This window comes from Pimephales promelas, chromosome 20 (assembly GCF_988280905.1).
Source record: "Pimephales promelas chromosome 20, fPimPro1.hap1.1, whole genome shotgun sequence".
Classification (NCBI taxonomy): domain Eukaryota; kingdom Metazoa; phylum Chordata; class Actinopteri; order Cypriniformes; family Leuciscidae; genus Pimephales; species Pimephales promelas.
In genome coordinates, this window is record NC_142788.1 from 4,812,593 (window position 1) to 4,832,461 (window position 19,869).

Consider the following 19,869-nt stretch of genomic DNA (forward strand, 5'->3'; position numbering starts at 1 on the left):
TAAAAATAGCAAATTCAAAAGCTTTTTTTCCTTTGTCCATGTGTTCCACTGTCAAAATACTTTGTTGCTTTGATGGGATAAATGGGGTTGCAACCCAGCCAAGCCTTGAGGTTTCACTTTAGTGGTGAAATACATTCATTAAATTCATTGCATATTCAACTTCCATTAAATTAATATATTGATATATGAATATATTTTCCCCAGGCCATACTAGAAATTGCAGTTAAGGAATGAGTTAAATCTCTTTTTGTGCTTGAAAATGTGCCTAATAATCATGCACACCTGAATATAAAGTGTTTTTCATTTCAAGCCTTCATGAACAATTAAATATCACTTATAAATGATAAAATACAAATAGTAGTTATTAAGATTAATGTGGTTTGGAATTGACCAAATGTGCCTGAAAAAAAAAATATGATCAGAAAATCAACAAGCCTAATAATTCTGCACACGCTATATTTCTGACTATTATTTTATAAGACTTGATTAAAAACATAAAATATGCACATAATGAGGGTATATGACAATTAATGAGTATATACTGCACATTATGCATGCTAGCATTCAGTGTTGAACTTTCCCAGTCTTGTCTTTAAACCTGTTCTAATTTATGTTTGATATGTTTTGAATTAACTGAAACTTATGGTACTTTTGCATTAAAAACATCACAATTCAGGAGAGAGCCTCTCAATAACAGCATGCTCTAGAGACAAACACAAGTCAGACGTACACTTGTAAAAATAGTTTAATGCATGTGATCCGGGGCTAAACGGGTGAACATTGGTGCCGACAGCATCGAAATACAGTTAATTTGTTATACAAGTCATAGTGGGGAAGTAAAAATTCTGATTCCGTCACATTATTATATTGTGATACTAAAGACATGATTCTATTCTTAGTCTGCATCACATGATTAATCTAGAATTTATCAATATTAATAATAATAATAATAAAAAAGTCACACCGAAACAAAGACATACACATCATACACAATTCTAAACATCATCTCATCTAGTAGCCAAGGACAAAATACAGTATCATGATTAAAAAAAGAAAGAAAGAGACAACTTTCTGTACATGGTTATCTTGCTCAAGACCAAAAGGGAAAAACAGCAGATAAAACGCGTTCAGAGACAAAAAAAATAATGTACAATTCACAGGTTTATTTGCGTGTCATGATTACTTTGACTTCCTTCGTTTTGCCTGGGTGGGACTGGCTCCAGTGTTTGATTCTTGAAAGAGGGTGGAAAAAGAAAAGGTAGATCAGACATCTCAACCAGGACCAGCATACAGTGGGTGCTAACGGGTCATGTGACCCACAGGGGGCGCTCTCTGCTCTAAACAGATGCTAGCCGAAACATCTTACGCAAGACATGTCGTCAACTCATAACAGAGAGGAACGTCCATTATTGGAGAAACAGATTATAGTATTATCAAACTGTTATTTTTGTACACATACAGTTTCTATATACATTTCTATTTCGCAGTTGTTTTAAATAAATGAATCATGCACTACTTCACCACTAGTCAGCGCTGTTGGAATACTGAAGCGCTCTATAACCATAATGTATTCTTCACATCATGCCTATTTATCTTAACACGTGACCAAAGAGAGCATGTGACCGCGAACACACGCTACGTGAATCGCATCCTATACTTTAATAAGCTATTTTGAAGCAGTCGATTGAAGATCTAAGTGGTGTGAGCATAGATGTGTTATTGTTACACTGTTGAAATGTTAAACGAAGAGGTTAAAGGTGTAGTTCACTTTTGAAAAAACTTTTGCTGATAATTTACTGAAGATGTCCATGTCTTTCTTTCTTCAGTTGAAAAGAAATTAAGGTTTTTGATGAAAACATTCCAGCATTTTTCTCCATATAATGGACTTCAATGGGAACCAAACGGTTCAAGGTCCAAAAGACACTTTCAGTGCAAAGTGCAAACTGTTCAAAGGGCTTTAAACGATTCCAGACGATGAATAAGGGTCTTATCTAGCGAAACGATCGCTCATTTAATAAATAAAATAAAGTTTGTTTTATAAGCACAAATGGTCGTCTTGCTCTGTTCTGTGACGCACATTCGTGACTCTCCTGTTCGAACTCGTTCATCAAAATGAACAAATCTTTTTCCGAGTCATTTGGTTCATTCAATGAACGAAACGAATGAATTGACTCGGAAAAAGATTTGTTTATTTTGATGAACGAGTTCGAACAGGAGAGTCACAAACGTGCGTCACAGAACAGAGCAAGACGACCATTTGAGCTTATAAAACTTAAACTTTGTTTCTTTTTTTTTTAAATGAGTGATCGTTTCGCTTGATAAGACCCTTATTCATTGCCTGGAATCGTTTAAAGCCCTTTGAACAGTTTGCAGTTTGTACTGAAAGCGTCTTTTGGACCTTGAACCGTTTGGTTCCCATTGAAGTCCACTATATGGAGAAAATCCTGGAATGTTTTCATCAAAAACCTTAATTTCTGTTCGACTGAAGAAAGAAAGACATGGACATCTTGGGGGACATGGGGGTGAGTAAATTATCAGCAAAAGTTTTTTTTTTTAAAGTGCAGTACTCCTTTAATGTTGATGTACCATAGTCCGTCCGAATACTAGATTCTGATTGGCTGGAAGGTGTGTAATAAAATCGTTTAAAGTCCCCGTGGTGAAAATCAAGCTTTTAATGCTGTTTGTGTCTATATGCTGTTTTTAATACGCTTTAAGACAAATCATGTGTAAATTCATAAGTCGACAGCATTGCTGAGTATTTTCTCCTTAAAACTGCAGAGAACGCTGGTGTTTATGACGCCACAAACGATCTTGTAACCAATCAGGGATGTGTCTCCCGAAAGCATCGTTAGCCGACTATGGTCGCAAGTTCCGTTATTATCTGCATAGTTGGTGTTTCCCGAAACAATCGTTCCAACAAACATTCGCGAACAGCATCGCAAAGTTGTGTGGTTTGAACGACATCGTTTAGGCATAGTTTCTATATTGCATCACAACTGGAAGTATTAAATCCTTATTTTATAGCAAAATAAGCAAGATGACATTCAATACAACCGGTGTCTTTTATTTAGAATACATACAAATGTGATTTACGTCTTTTAGTTTGTCAAAAGATTTAAAGTTACGTGTTTGAAGAGTGCGCATGTGCGAACGTGCTCTACTCTACAAATATTGAGTCAGGTAATAAAGCAAAACAACTGAGAACAATTAGAAATAGTCCTCAGATGACATGTCTGCAATTTATATAAAACAAATCTAGCGTTAATTGGATCTCAAACAGTTTCATTAAAAGTAGTTAACTCCACCATGTGTAGGGTTGGGTATCGTTTGAATTTAAACGATTCTGATTCCGATTCCGATTCCTTGTTTCGATTCCGGTTCCTAACGATTCTCGATTTCGATTCTTTTAAGAGGCAGGGTCAAAAAAGTTTAGCTAACCTTGCTAACCAACGGCCTTTCTGAAGGAAATACTCCTTCTGTCACAAATACTTGTCACAAATTTTGCATTTTGCCGAGATTTCGTTAATTTTTAGAAAAGTGAAGCCACACTTTGGACCGCCGACGTAAGCTACTCATGTTCGACTCGCGTGGTTATGCCAACACTTCCGGTAGACGCTTCTTCGTTGGTGTTGTCCAGCGGTTTCTTCTTCCGCTCGGCGGACTGTGAATATCGAAACTAGGAATTGAAATTTTTACTTTTGAACGATTCCGGGAAAAACGAAAAGTTAGTCCCGGTTCCAATCGATACTCGATTCTCGATACCCAACCCTAACCATGTGCGAAACCAACGTGGTTGAACGATACTTTGTGACGGTGGGTTTCGCGAAACAGTCGACAATGCATCGTACTATGGTAGTGAAGCAGCGAACTACATAGTTGTACAGGAAACGCACCCCAGATGGTCAACGAGTGGATCTCTGAGTGAGTGGAGGCAGGGCTCATTTGCATATTCATAGAACCGCACATACTAAATGAGGCAAGGCTGTAAAAGTTACTTTCCAAGTTATTTGAATAGTTTTTTTATATATATTGTAAGCAACTTGTAAGCTATAAACAAACCACGAGCACTGAAGAAATCAGTAGTCGTGGCAACCCCCCCAAAAAAGTTGAGGAGAGTGCTAACCTGTACCTTTTCCTAAGTTAGATGAGGCTGACCCTGGCCTAGCAGCTCGTTTCCTCTGTCCGTTGTCAGACGCTTCCTCCTCGGGTTCCTTGTCTGTCCGTGAGCTCCGTCGACTAGGACCTTTCGCTTTCTCAGCGGTGGCTCTCGTGTCCCTGGGGAAGGAAGGCGGGCAGTGGGGTTAAGAAATCAACCCAAACGTTCACAGAGCACGGCCAGTTTGCAGTCGTACAGTCAACTTGTATGCTAAATGCACTCTAATTGTCTTCTCAACTGTTCTCAATGAAGAAAGTTACCACATCTGTCCCCTGTACAACTGAGGAATTCATACTTGCTGTTTTTCCTCATCTACCACAGATAACGTCCGTCCCGTTCATGACCATATTTACTGAAATGGCCACGCTGCCCCGGGCAGGGAATCTGAATCTACAGGTCTGGTATATACATACCTTGGGGCTAAGTTGACGGGCGTCTTTCTTTTCTTTGCCCATCTGTTATAGAAGTGGAAAAACAGCGGTGAACTGCTTTGATGCTGAACAACATGTTTTTCTCCTTGCCCATATTTTGAGTACAGATCAAATAAAAGAATGATTTCAGGAATCATCCTCATGAGGTGAGCTCGTTCAGATTAACCAATACAATTACTCTTTGATTGAAACACTGAATCAACAAAAGTATCAAGCACATTCATGTTAAAAATCAGGTAAAGAATAATGAAAATAAAGTGGTCAGACAGACTTCACACAACAAGTTTAGCGTATTGATGACGAACGAGAATTACACATTGCCTTACCCTTGCTCTGCTGCAGTGGTAGTAACCCCTTGACCTGTAACTAGAGAGAGCTGAAATTAGTTTAGTGTTAAACACTGATTGTGAATTGTATTTTCTGCGTCAGCTTCAGGCCGCATCCCTGGGAGTTCGTCTGAGCCGAGCTGTTAGAAAGCTGAGCAAAAAGCGTTAGTTCAGAATACAAGAAATGATTTTGGTCGAGGACTGGAGCCAGTCTTGATTGCATAATCTTTAATTAGATTAGCATACGCTAAAGCCGAAAGCATACTTCGGTTTTTGTGTGAGCTAACTGAGCATGTGTACATGATGGAAATGTCGTCATCAGTACTCACACATGCGCAGACACTGGACAAACAAATGTCATTAGGGGTTGAACAACTTCACTGATGCATCATTGAGGACCAAATAGGCCTGAACGCAGTCTGCCTTGTGCACAGCTACTGCATATGACACAGCGCTCCTATATAACAGCTTATTTTATCAGTCTATTATATTTCTCACAGATTTCTGCTTGTTCTAAATCAGATACAGATAAAGTATCCAGATAAAGTTCTCCCTGGCAGCGTCTCTTTACTGATAGTGAAGCTCGAGTTTTAGCTGAGAAATATGCTAGAACCTGTCAGTTTCTGAGCTATCTTATTGATAAATCACTGAAGAGTTTACAATACATTTCTGTGCTACTGAATGATTCTGTGTGCGCGCGATCTGACTGTAATATGCACGCTACTGAGTGTGTGTGTGTGTGTGTGTGTTATGCAACAGCAGTTTAGAACTGAGTTCAGACTGCATGATTTTAGCTCGCCGACAGGTTGATATATCGCCGACAAATGTCCGAAAAATCGCAGGCAAATCGGCGCTTCGTTCACGCGAGTGACAATCATGCAGTGTGAATGAGCAAAGACGCGATCTGAGAGAATCGCCAACGAGTCGTCGACGCCCGTGAGATATTTGACAGACATGCTAAATATCTGGACCTGTCTGCGATTCAAAATCCTGCTGTGTGAAGTGTTCTGACGGAAAACTATATCGGCGATTACCGACAGCCAATAGAGTGCCGAAGTGATGACGTCACTTTGTAGGACAACTCGGAAGCTAGCAGCGCATGGGTTCCCTCGACCGAAAAGCCTTCCAAAGACTTTTGGAAAATCGCAAAAAGTAAGATCGGTGTTTAACAAAGAGTTGTGACACTTACACATTTTGTCTATCAAGATAATCTTTACAAGTTAATCCAAAATTTATACATTTTGAAGCCTATATAAAGTTTTTTTAAAAACACAAGCAGACACAATAAAGTTTAAAAAACCACAAGCAGGTTATAACTGTGTGTTCTATGTCATAGATCAAAGCGTGAAAATATTTAGAGGCTTTGTTCACCACAGACCTTATTTCAGGCGATTTAGCAAAAACCCATTCAAAAATCCCATAGACTTTAGAGCGAGGGAGACTGGAGTGCTAAAATGCTAACTCACTTCCGCGTTTTGGCCTACAGAGTGACGTCGTAACTTCGGTGAGAGAGCAGGATACAGAGCAGCGGGTTATAGATCACATATCAATGCATGGCATTGTTTCAGAAAAACGCTTCTTCTCTGTCTTTTTGGACACAAGAAATGGAAAAAAATTAGTTGAAATTTGTCAGGAGCACCCGTGTTTTTTGACGTTTCATCTAAGCTGTACCACAACACAACCAGGTCGAAAAAGTCTCAAAAAGAAAAAAAGTCTCACGTGAGAACTCCGGTCTTGCACGCGTGGTGTCGCGTTGTTTCCTTGGCACATCTCGCATGTGTTTGTTGTGAAACGTAGAATGCGCAAGCTAGACAGTTTTGTCGGCGATTCTTCCTCAACATTCTGTTGCCAATCCATCGCGCAAAGAACAGCGACCCGACTACTTTTAAAAATCGTGCTGTCTGAACTCGGCATCACCTGTACAATAGGCTGTGTAATACTGCATTCACACACTCAATTATGAGCATCCAATGGTATAATCAAACATCTTATGAAGCGCTCTCAGAGTGAGAGCATTTATTTGTCATTTTAACAAACGAAGCGTAAAAGTGTACTTCAAATATTTCTTATCCTGTTGCACCCTTTATAGGCCATGATCAGCGATAAGTCGACTAGTCTTAACCAGAGCCCGTCTAACGGAGAGCCTTGGCACTTCCTATTAGCCCCATTGTGTATCATCTTGGTTGCAGTTCCATTAGAATTCCACTGGAGGTGATCACGGGTGAGTGCAGAATGAATGGAGTCTATGGGGCTAAACGGCTAAATGCGTCTCTTTCACCTGCTTGTCGTTAAATCAACATAGATTTTATTGTTGATTCCGCAAGTTTAATATAGATTATAGGCCAAAAGTCGAATGAACGAGTACGTATGTCCTTTTGATTTCTTACAGGTTAGGCCATTGTTGGCTGGAACACGCTAGCATTCTGCTATTGTGTGACGTCATCAAATTTTTGAATGGATTTTTAGAACGGATAAGTGAACTTAAAAATGCAATTTTCAGCTGAGTGTTCAGCCCTCCCTTTTGAATGCAACTTTCAAATTACTTGAAAAAAAATTACATCCTGAGAAAAGTGGATTTCTGGGGGTGAAACCCCATTGACTCCCATTCATTATGCACTCGACCGCGAGCGCCCCCGCATGGACAGAGACGTTACTGCAGCCAGTCCAGAACCAGGAAGTAACCAGCCAGTGCCAATTCTCTTCAATTAGACCTTCTCTGTCTTAACCTCTACTGTGCATGTGATCGGCCTGATCGAAGTCCTGAAAAGTGAAGCCAAAGGGCCTTGATCGCCCCCAGGTGGCTGGTCCCAGTATAGGTTATAAACCCCGCCCTCTCCGCGCAGTCTAATGGGACGTGAGGCAAACAATTTTTTCGCAAAAAAATGCTTTCTGTCATTTTCTGTCGTTTTTATCATGCTGATGGTCGTTTTTTTTATAAGTTGGTTGTAGTTAGTAATTCGATGCTATAAAAATGGGAATGTGACATGATCGACAGCTGTGTGACTGACAGCTTATCTGAGCGACTGAGGCACCAACTAACTTTTTTGTGGAATTTTCAGGAGGAGATTGGAGCATCAATTTTAATTTCTATTTTCCATAACGGTTTATTTCACACCTACTTAATGAGTACTCTGCAGTAAACTGTCCTAACCAATTCTGCGGGAGTGTGGGCGGGACCTTGATATCGCGGCTATACTTTCCCACACACTACTGCGCAGAATCCGGTCCCAAATCAGCACAAGATGTCAGTGTCATATTTAGGCTGAATCCGAATTCTCTGTCTTACCCCTTCCCCTTACCCCTACCCTTTAGTTTTGCGTGTTCACGTGAGAGGAAGGGCTATCCCAATTCTCATTTTGATCTAGGGGTAGGGGTAAGGTGAAGGGGTATATACCCCTTAAGACCAAGAATTTTCACGAGCTTACTTGAAACCAAAGGGGTAAGAAATGCACTAATTTTTTTTTTACTTAACTGATTGATAAAAAAAATATGACCGTCTTGTTTTGTGCTCTACACAATTATGTACATATATATTTGCAACTATGTTGTTTATTGAAACGTTTTTAAAGTTTTTAAAAATCGCTACTTTGCTACGCTAGGCTATGCTAACGTTACATTGCTGATTTGCACAATCAGTCCCACATTTCAAGATCACTCAAAATGTCCGGGATTCAGCTTTTGCTTTCTACAGTCGCCATTCATTATGTGTACATTATTTGAAACTGACACGTACGTGATCAGCTTCTCAGATGATGCATTCAGCTTCAAACGGATCCCGACTGAGACGAAAACACGGGAATATTAGATCAACAATACATTCAGATTCACCGATTTAAATGAGTGAATTCAGTCCGATTGAAACAACACCTTGTGCATGTAAACATAACGAATAGTGAAGACGGAAAGCAAAAGCCCAATCCCGGACATTTTGACGGCATCTTGAAAGTTTCGAGAAGTTTGTGATCAACACTTGTTGCCCCGGGTGACACAGACGCCAGTTAAGGACGATGTAAGATGACGTAACCGAGTGGCGTCTCATTTCATAGGGGTATGTTTGCACTAGCGCTTTCTTACCACTCGGTTTCAAGGGACAAGGGCTAGGGGTAAGACAGAGAATTGGGATTCAGCCTTAGACTTTGGCGGCTTCACTTTTCTACAATGGAAGAGAGTTAAGGTGCGTCATCCATCTTTTTTTACAGTCTATGGTGTTCGCGCACACTATCAGATGCGAGAGTACTTTGAAAGGCAATGAGTTCAGCCGTAATCGTATGCTTAAAACCCGAAGTATACTTTAGGCTCAAGGTAGTTCACATATTACTGCATAAATAGCCTGACTTTCATTTGCATTGTTAAAAATAGATTATGTATATTAAAAAAAAACTTAAAAAGTCTTTACCAGCTTGGTCACATGAAGCTTGGTCTTCTTGTGCGGCTTCAGGGTGAGCTGTATAGTTTACGTTAAATAAAAAAGAATAACTGAGAATTAAAAATCATTCATGTTTGACTAGACAACTAATGAAATTATCTGCATTACCATCAAGCAGTTACCTGAGACGCTAGAAGCATCAACAATTGCTTCTTTAGTTTCAGCGGAGTCGGGTACACTAGTCTCCACCAGTGAAGGCGGCTGCTGTTCCACAGAGAGCTGAGGGGACGTTGCTGTGGAGGTGCCAGAAGATGTAGTGGAAGGTCCTGGAGCAGATGCAGCAACCGAAACTGTAGGCAAACTAGAGGGTGGCGAAGAATTAGCAACAGGACTGGACAGGTGAAGCACTCCAGAGGTAGAGGCTGGCGGTGGCATATTAGACGTTGGTGTCGAAGTAAGGACTGGAGAAGGAGAGGGTGAAGACACTTTTGGAGGAGGTGCAGATTGCGGAGATATTTGAGCAGCTGGAACAGCCACTGGGGCAGGCGGCTGGAGTGCAGAAACCGTTTCAGATGCAACCACACAAGCAGCATGTGTTGTGGCAACATCCACAGTTTTTCCTAACTGAGTGGCAGGGGTTCGCACTTTTTTATCATCGTCACTGCTTGAAGAGACGGCGAGTGTAGTATTTTTGCTTACAACAGTCTGGACCGAACTGCTTTTGGCTAAGACTGTTGTCGGTGAGAGGGGACTTCTGCGGGAAACAGCTGTAGCCCCTGGGCTAGAGCAAGCAGGTGGAGAGGCTAAACGCTGTTGAAAAGAAGGAGAGGACATTCCAGGATGTAAGGATGACTGCCCAACAGGACTAGGTTTCGAGCCACTGGCATCACAGACACCAGGACTTGGCTGTTGAGTTGGTGGTACGACACTAACAGTGGAAGCCTGGCTTAAAGGTACTTGAACTTGAAGCTGCCCGATGACAGTGCGGCTCTGCTGAGTAGCAGCAACGCTGACGGCGGGTGAGCTTGTCGGCACAGGTGTCGATGCAAGTGCGGAGGGGGATGTAGTTGACACAGAGGTAGGAGTAAGCTGGATATTGGCAGAGACTATGGGACCAACCATTGTGACAGGCTGAGACATGACGTTAGTGCTTGATGGTACGGACGTAGCTTGAAATATGGAATACACAGGTCCTGTGATGAACTGTGGACGCGTTTGTGCAGGATTTTGTTGTCGAATATCTGGAGGTCTTATGTTTTTATTGGGAACTGCTAGTACCTTGGAAACAATAGCTGAAGGAACTACAGAAGCAGTGTTGGTAGCAGAGCTAATGGGATTGGAGGTTACATAGACTGTGATCTGGTTTTGTTGAGTTGGTGCTGATGAGATGGGCCTTTGCAAGACTGTTTGAGATGGATTTGAGATGGGTATTAGATTGTGACTGGAACTTACTGAAGTGTTGGGAATTGAAGTGAGGCTTAACAGCACAGCTTGGTTTGAACTAACGCTTGATACAGCACTGACAGACTGCAAATTTGCACTGCTACTGGGAACAAAATTTGGACTTGATACGGCAGCAGATTTAGGTTTTTGATCCGTTTCACTCGTGCCAATATTTGTGCTTTGTGAAACAACAGGATTGGTTTGGTTCTCCTGAGCTAGGGGAGCATGAGGACTCAATTTCTGCACAGGGTCTCCACCCACTTGAGGATTATTTTGAGATTTCATTGACCCTGTATTGTCCAATAGTTGATTCAGAGACGTTGGAGCATCTCTAAATGCTGGCGATACAGCAGAACCAAGGTCATGTTGTGGTGTTGCCCGAGGTTGTTGTTTATCTTCAGCACGCTGTTCAACCAAATTGTTAGGCTCTTGCCGTCTGGGCTCCTGAGACGGCACCCGAGGGCTTGCCATTTTAGGTGCGGACTGCTCTCTTAACTGAACTGGCTGATGCTGCTCTGACTGTCCATCTCTGACTGTGTCAGCACTGCCAGGTTGGGTTTGCACAGAATGTAAGCTCTGTTGTGATTCTCCAGGTCCTGCCGATGGTAAAGATGCAGAGGTAGTTGGGAGCACTGAGTTGGGACTAACCATCATGTTCTGTTGACTAACCATAATTTGCTGCTGATGTGGAGGTGCTGTCAGGGAAGCCTTGGCACCCTTCTGTCTTCCTGGGCTTGGAGTGGCAGCTTTTTTATTTGAAGCAGGGCTGGACCGTCGACTATTACTGGGACTAGCCCTTTTAGCTTGCCCAACACCAGTCTGTTTGTCTTGTTTTCCTCCAGAGCTTCCTATGCCACCACCTGACGGATAAGACTGTGGGCCATTATTGTTGCCACTGGTATTATTGTTGACAGGAATAGTTGCTAAGCTTGGTGGAGCCTGACCAATTGCTTTAAGGGTGGTTGGGTTAAGACCTTGCTGATCAAAGCCTCGATTAAGGTTTGGCTGCCGCGGTGGCAGAGGAATGTTAATTTTTGGAGGGAAAAGGCCAGCAATAGAGGCATTCAGTCTCTCGGGGGACAGATTTATTTCAGAGGGTTCAGTACTAGGTGGACGGTTGGTTGGTGTTAGGGGGTGGTGATATGGTCGGGGACTGGCTCGGTTAGGGGTTTTAGGGCGGGAACTTTGGGAAGTTGGAGGAGCACTGGGAAAGTGAATATTATGTGAGCTAGTCATTGCTGTCACTTGCTGAGACTGCTGTTGGGGACTGGCTCCTGGCTGGTGGGGCACTGATAAAGGCACAGATTTCATTAAATGAGTATTAGGACCTTGGCTGGGAATCATTGGTTGATTTACATTTCCTGACTGTTGACCAATTTCAAGAGGTCCCCGGTCCTGCAAGCTGTGGTTTCCAGGGGTTTCATCTGATGGTGTTGGTTGTCCAACATCTGAAAGGGGTGTCCTTCTCGCTGCTCCAGTGAGAGATGGATTCACCATGAGTGGCATGCCTCTGGCCTTATCAGGAGAAGGCGGAACGCCTCCATGCCCTTGAAGATCGATCATTACAGGCATGTTGCCCGGCTGCGATACAGGCATTCTCTGAGATGGATCATTGGGATTGCCTAAACCCTTTGGCATGAGGCCACCTTGCTGTAGTGGCATTCGATTCTTAGCTTCTTGTTGCATTTTAATCAGCATCATCATTTGTTGCTGCTGCTGCTGCTGATGTTGTTGCTGTTGCTGCTGCGGTGTCTGTTGTTGTTGTTGTGGCTGTGACTGCAGTTGTTGTTGGTGGTGTTGTGGTGGCTGTTGTTGTTGCTGCATCTGCATTGACTGTTGCGAATGAATCTGGGTCTGGGCATGATGGGGTCCTTGTGATGTTACAGCTTGACCTTGAGGACCCTGCATACTTTGCATTTGCAGCTGCTGAATTTGTTGATGCTGTTGTTGCATCTGTTGCTGTTGCATCTGTTGCTGCTGCATTTGTTGCTGCTGCTGTTGTAACTGCTGCTGCTGTTGCATTTGCTGCTGCTGTTGCATTTGCTGCATCTGTTGCTGCTGTTGTGGGGGCATGAACTGCATTGGCTGTAATACCCTTTGATCTCCAGACTGACCAGGCTGACCTAAAGATAAAATAAAACGCAAGAATTTTTTTAATGTAAGGGATGCACAAAATAACACCTTTTCCAGAACAAGTTCGATACTTTAATTTTTGGTACTAGCCGATACAGAGTACTATGGAAGCTTGTTTCCGCCACAGAATTAAAAATAAAAAAGGTAATTGCGACTTTTTATCTCACAATTCTGACTTTTTTTCTCACAATTGCGAGATGTAAAGTCAGAATTGTGAGATATAAAGTCAGAATTGCGAGATATAAAGTCAGAAATGCGAGATATAAACTATTCGGAGGGGAAAAAAGACTTGGGCTGATAACTCGTAATTGCGAGTTTATATCTCACAATTTGGAGAAAAGATGTCAGAAATTCGACATATAAGCTCGCAATTATGTGTTATAAAGTCAGAATTGCAAGATGTAAACTCACAATTGTGAGAAAAAAAGTCAGAATTGTGAGATTAAAAAAAAATAAAATCGCACTTCTGTCTTTTTTCCTCAGAATTGCGACTTTATATCACGCAATTCTGACTTTATATCTCACAATTCTGACTTTATATCTCACAATTCTGACTTTATAACAAGCAATTGCGACTTCATATCTCGCAATTGTGAGATAAAAAGTCGTAATTATTTTTTTATTTTTTTTATTCAGTGGCGGAAACAAGCTTCCATAGAGTACCGATACCTGCCTTTGTAATTTTTAAATGTATTGGGTGGAGAATATAAATTATATTAGTTGGCTTAATTTGTTCAGCAAAGATATATTTCAGTTATTTTCATGCTTAATTAAGCCTGCTAAACTGTATTATATGAGCTTCTGTTACTTTCAATGTTCATTCTATTGCTTATCATATTTCATCTTTCATTTAATAGCACATCACATATTTAGAGCTGCTCCAGCAGGGCTCAGTGCTGAGGATTGGGTCAGTGTTCAGACACCAGTGAAATATCACAACGCTCTTCCAATTTTGATATTACAGCAAAACTACTAGCTTAATTAACGGAAATTTAAAACATTATTAAAGACAAGTAAACAGTCAGTAATTTATTTAATTCAAGTTATTCAGTTAAGAGCAGTGAGTGATTTCTTTGTCAAGCTTGTGCAGCACAGCTATATAGGCATTACTATATTTCGTTTAATACTCCACTAATTATTTTTACTTCATAGACAGCCTTCTTTTTTGTGAGTGTTTCTTTGTCTGGACACAAACACTGTACACACATTGGGTCACATTCATGAAACATTCATAAATATACCAGTAAATATGAGAGTGATTTGCACGTAAAGAGACCTTCCCGAAAACTCTTCTCCTGATTCACAAATACTTCGTAAACGTCAGATGTGATAGTGAAATGTGTGTGTGTGTTAATGAATTCCAACCAGTCGTAAATGGGATGCGCGTGCACGTTCATTCTCAATTATACCATAAATCAGGCCCATTATATCCGACATCTATATCCATATAATAACATGAATGCGAATGAAAAAGAAAGATTTCTCGGATGCAGAAATCGAAGTTTTATCATCAGAAGTTCATTCAAAATGCCACATTTTATTTTCAAGCATATACAGTGGTGTATCAGGTCCTAAAAAAGCTTGGCAGCATATTACAGATGCAGTTAATGGAGTTTCATCTGTTAATCGAACAGTCCCAGAAGTGAGAAGTAAATGGTTCAACATTAAGCTTGACAGCAAAAAACTAATTCGGAAAAATCGTATTCAAACTGGAGAAGGACCGCCATCGATCACCAGATCTGCTATTACTGGCTCTCATAATAAAAGTAAAAAGAAAAACCGTATGTAATTACTATATACATTTTTTTTTCAAAATGCTCTTTAAATATGTACCCATATAATGAGCAAAACGTTCGAATGTTCAGCGCACCATTTACACATGGCTGGGAGCAGTAGATTTCTTACATACCAACTAACATTTGGAAAACACGAACATTTTAACGAATCCGAAAATTTACGCCAGAACCACTTTACACACGATTTACACACAAATTCGTTCTGCTCGTGTTTCATGAATGAGACCCATCGTCTGGTATCTGAGCATTTTTTAGATTACGAGTACAAAAGCACAGCATGCATCCATAGTTATGTAAAAACAACCAATCATCAAACAGGAGAGATTTGATTATTTACCAGGTCGATTTGCGAATTCAGAGTGTTTGGAGTTAGAGTCAAGGCCAGTCCCTTGATCACTACCCAGCCCTTGCATCTCTGCTTCATCCATACCGTGAGGCACTGAATCCAGACCACTAAGACAGAGATAGATAAACTCTGTAATAATTTGCAACTATGCAACAAAGTCGATTGTTCTACTCTAGTGTAAAAATCAAAGAATAAAAAGCCCTTACCACAGACCATCAGCAGACTGTTGTCCTTCTCCTACTTTTGGTTTTTTCTTACGAGGAGGTTTTTTCTTCTTCGGTTTAGCCTGGTTAGCAGCAACCCCACCTGCTCCTTGCTTCCCACCAGGACCAAACTGGCTGGCAGAAATATCACTTTGGAGAAGATTTACTAACAAGGGACTGGTTAAGGTCACATCCTTGTTCACTGGAAATCCACCTGCTTGCCCACATGGGCCTCCAATTTGCATCTGACCAGCAAACTGAGGATTGAAGGGCATGCCATGACCAGGAAAATGGCCATTGCCAACCTGTAAATGTTGAGAACCCAACATGCCCTGCTGTTGATTCTGCAGGTCTGAAACCATCTGTTGGCCGACATCCTGATTCCCACTGGCGTCTCCGAGCTGATGTTGATGTTGCTGACCAGCCTGTTGCTGCTGCAGCATCACCTGCTGTTGCTTTTGCTGAAGCTGCTGCTGCTGTACTAAATGGTGATTTCCTGGATGTCGCATTTGAGGTCCATGAATTCCCAATGCTTGGTTGGGGTTGCCATTAATTGGAATTTGTTGAGACTGTTGTTGTACCATTTGCTGATGTGGCTGCTGCTGCTGAAGCTGGGGTTGCTGCTGTAGCTGCTGTTGTTGCATTTGTGACTGTTGTGGCTGTTGGTGTTGCAGTTGTAGTTGCTGCTGTTGTAACTGCTGTTGCTGTAGCTGCTGTTGCTGCAATTGTTGCTGCTGTTGTTGTTGCAAATGAGCCAATTGTTGTTGTTGTTGTTGCTGCTGATGCTGTTGCGGAGTCATCTGTTGCTGACCCATCTGAGATTGAAACTGTGGCAGATTACCTTGAATATTGGGTGAAGGACCTCTCATCATCTGGCCTGGCATTACCCCAGGCTGACCTTTTGGTCTCTGTATCTGACTAGCTACAATGTGCTCCATCATAGCATTTTGCTGTTGTTGTTGTTGCTGCTGCTGCTGTTGCTGTTGTTGTTGCTGCTGCTGAAGCAATAATGCCTGGTGTCCTGGTCCTCCACTGTGTTGGTTTTGGTTCTGCATGATCCCTTGACCCTGTGGTGGCATCATTTGCTTGGGGGGAGTCATTCCACGTTGCCCTGGATTCACTGGCCTGGACAGAACAGTCTGGCCCCCTGTTTGGCTTTGTACAAGTTGACTTTGTGAGGAAACTACTGCCTGTGTTTGATGTTGGGTCTGTGGTACACCCATCATTTGAGTCTGAAGCCCTTGCTGAGGTTGCCCCATACTTCCACCCGCAGTGGTGCCTGGGGGTTGTGCTGGCATGCCAGTGTGGTGGGTCATTACAGCTCCTTGAAGGGGATTTGACTGCATGTGGTTTGGCCCTGAGGCTGAAGACTGGACACCTATGGAAACATTTTTAGAGGTGTTGAAACGAATTAAAGTTGTATAGAAAGCAAATCAAAATCCACTTTACATGTGCACATCTTACCAGTGTTTGTCACTTGTAATTGGGGTGTACTACCAGCTCCAGTGGTAGTAACCTGTCCTTGTGCAAAGTTATGATTAGCATTTGGGAACCCCATTGGCATTCGTTTGGGCATACCTGCAAAAGTTGTACATGCATATCTTAAAATACAGGCAGTATAACAATACACAGGGTTCGTACAGATACTGTAAAATGAAATTGCAGGACTTTCAAGGACTTTTCAAGCACTACTTTTTTGGTTTTCAATGACTACAATTAGAGATCACACTAATCAAACAATATCTGTAGTATTTTTAAAACTCAAATTACAGAAAAAAGGTATCCAAGTGATATTTAAACTGTATTTAAATACAATATGTATGAAATGTATTTTTTTCTGGGAAAATTAACACTGCAGCTCATTTGATAAACCCCCAGCAGACCTTTTTTTTTTTTTTGAAAATATTATTTCAAAATATTTGAATTTTGAAATAATATTCAATTATTATGAATAATATTATTATGAGCAACCCAAATGCTCCTGTTAATACTACTTACAACACATTCAATAATATATATTAAATACAAAGTTTATAATGGCTATTATTGTTTAATAAATAATATTTTCAAAAAAAAAGGTCTGCTGGGGGTTTATCAAACGGGTTGCAGTGTTAATTTTGCACTAAAAGATTGCATTTGTGGGTGTTTTTTTCCCAGCAAAAAGTACATTTCATACATACAGTTTAAATAGTTAAAGGTTTTCAAGTACTTCTTCGCAAATATGGCTGTTTTATTTATTTTATTTATTTATTTCACACATACATCTTCATTTTTTAAATACAAAATTACAATAGTAACAAAAAGGTTATTGTGTGAAAAGGGGTAACCCCAGAGAAGCTAATAAAGCTTTTCAAGAGTTGTGTAGGACTTAAATTTCAAAAAGTCAAATTCAAGTAATTCAAACCCCTTGTACAAACCCTGAATATAATATCACTTTCACATTAATCAGCTAGAACATACCTCCCATACCACCTTGAGAAACCTGCCCATGTTGAGGAATGCCCATAAAGCCTGGTTGAATGTTTCCTGGTTGTCCCATCACAGCTCTCCCTGGAGATCCAACACCTTGTGGGAACCCCTGGGGGGTTGTGGGACGTGGGCCAAGCTGCCCCTGTCCCTGTCCCATCATTGGAGGAGTTCCAGGGGAGCCCTGTTGGAAAGGAGATGACGACGACCCAGGGGACTTAGCTGCAAGATTGCCTTGCGTGGCAGAGGAAGGAGGCAGAGGAGGAGGTGCTCTTGAGATGACTACACCTGGTGCTCCCTGAGGGCCTTTGGGCTGAGGGGTGGCAAACTGGTTTACCCCTGCCTGCTGCTGTTGCTGCTGTTGTTGTTGTTGCAACTGAAGTGGTGTCATTGTATTGAAAACCTGTCCAGCCTGCTGGCTTCCAAATGGATATGGTGGTGGTGGATGATTAGGGGTCTGAACCGATGCCAAAGAGGGTGGACGCTGCCCCATTTGTGGCTGTGGGGGGGCTTTCCTCCAACCTGGTCCCATGGGACCCTGGACAGGTGGTGGCTGGAGAACACCAGAGGGCAACTGGTTCCAGCCAGGAGGTACAGGCATCTGGTTAGAGGGGTTAAATGGACCACGTGCACCACTTAGTTGAGCCAGCTGAACCTGCTGCTGTTGTTGGTGCTGCTGCTGCTGCTGTTGTTGAAGTTGCTGTAGGGCAGCTGGATTTAATTGTCGATTTGCTTGCATGGCTTGTATGTGATGTCCCTGTGGGCCTAAGTTGCCGAGTTGAACATGTCCCACTTGGGGATGCTGGAGTTGTTGTTGCTGTTGCTGTAAGGCCAGCCCTGACAGCATGGGGTCCATTGTGTCTGAAAAAGAAAGTGAAAGATTTAACCCTAAAACCAAATTCTGGACAAATGTGGGCAAAATAGTTTTGATTTATTTTTAAAAAATACTTCCCTTGATCTGAGCGATACAAGACTTGGCTACTTTTCCTAAGTTTGCCTCCTGAACACACTTTTTTTTTTTTTACTCAATTCTACAATGTTAAGAGTAAAAAAACTCTTTAATCTTGTATTTGGGTCAAAAATGGGTATCCATTGAAATGATCATTGAGATGATCATGATCATAAGAACTTATTGGAATGATATTTTAATGTAGTTAAAAAATAAATAAAACAAACATAAGCATAATTTACATAGAAAATATGGTACTTTTTGAAGTAAATAAATTCAAAAATACCCCCAAAATAAGAAAAAAACACCATAAATGGATAGACAAAACTTTATCGAAGACAGTGATACAACATTTATAATAAATAAAAATTAGGATTACACCCGAGCCCTCTGTGCCCACATTTGTCCACAATTACAGGTTTAAGGGCTATAAAGTGAATAAGGTTTGAGGGCTACAAGAAAAAGATAAAAGGAGAACTACATCCCTGTTATTAACACTTTGTTTGCTTTGCACAGCAACCCTTTACCCACAAATCACCTTAGGTGATCTGGCAACAGAGGAGAAGTTCCTACCCACCTGTAAACCAACAGCTGCACTATGGCTTTAAACTTCAGGGTCAACTTTAAGTGTGGTTTAAAAGAAAAACTATTTTTTTTTAATTCGGTGAGTGTATTCTGTCTAGCTTAAACACTTCTGATTGGCCATTCTGCCTCAAGAAATCAACAGATATGTCTGTGATTGGCTACATTGCTCAACACATTGTAAATAGACACCTTTGGCGCTCTCCAGAAAGGCCTAAGCAGCCCACTAATATTACGCTGTTATTAGTTTCAGCTGAGGGTGCACACCCCTGTAGATCAGGTCAGTCGCAATGGTGCTCCTAAATATTTTTTTCACAAATTATCACACTGTAGAGCCTTGGAAAACATTTTTTCCTAGGTTTCAGTGATATCACAACTACAGCATGTAGGGCAGTATGGAGCATGAAAGCCAGAGTCATAACTGTCTTTGGGCCATACCTGTCTGTGAAGGCGGTCTTGGTGCTCTTGGTTGCATCTGTCCACCACTGTTCGGTACCATTCCCTGTGGTGCCATATTAGCCCCCGGGGGCATCATGGACACCGAAGGGTTATTCATTCGCATTCCAGCTGAAAAACAAGCATTTCTTCAGCAAACATCTGCCTAATGAGACTAGTCATCCTTAAAGGGATACTCCACTTTTTTGGGAAATAGGCTCGTTTTACCACTCCCCC

At 41.5% G+C, this 19,869-nt stretch overlaps 1 protein-coding gene across 7 annotated transcripts in view; it reads right to left on the reverse strand.

Annotated features, from left to right (window-relative positions):
• Nucleotides 1–727: 727 nt before the first annotated feature.
• The window catches only part of ncoa6 (nuclear receptor coactivator 6), a 34,912-nt gene continuing 15,770 nt past the window's right edge, over nt 728–19,869 (reverse strand). Inside the window, exons 5-15 of one of the 7 annotated variants that reach the window (XM_039689798.2) lie at nt 19,636–19,764; nt 17,661–18,527; nt 16,665–16,778; nt 15,204–16,578; nt 14,989–15,104; nt 9,462–12,845; nt 9,310–9,357; nt 4,914–4,947; nt 4,570–4,611; nt 4,124–4,275; nt 728–1,232 (exon numbers count right to left, since the gene is read on the reverse strand). In XM_039689798.2, coding sequence (XP_039545732.2) covers nt 1,180–1,232; nt 4,124–4,275; nt 4,570–4,611; nt 4,914–4,947; nt 9,310–9,357; nt 9,462–12,845; nt 14,989–15,104; nt 15,204–16,578; nt 16,665–16,778; nt 17,661–18,527; nt 19,636–19,764 — 6,314 coding nt within the window. In that variant the 3' untranslated portion in view covers nt 728–1,179. Of the gene's footprint in view, nt 1,233–4,123; nt 4,276–4,569; nt 4,612–4,913; nt 4,954–9,309; nt 9,358–9,461; nt 12,846–14,988; nt 15,105–15,203; nt 16,579–16,664; nt 16,779–17,660; nt 18,528–19,635; nt 19,765–19,869 lie in introns of all 7 variants that reach the window. The other 6 variants (XM_039689796.2, XM_089124546.1, XM_039689797.2 and 3 more) reach the window with 6 other exon arrangements.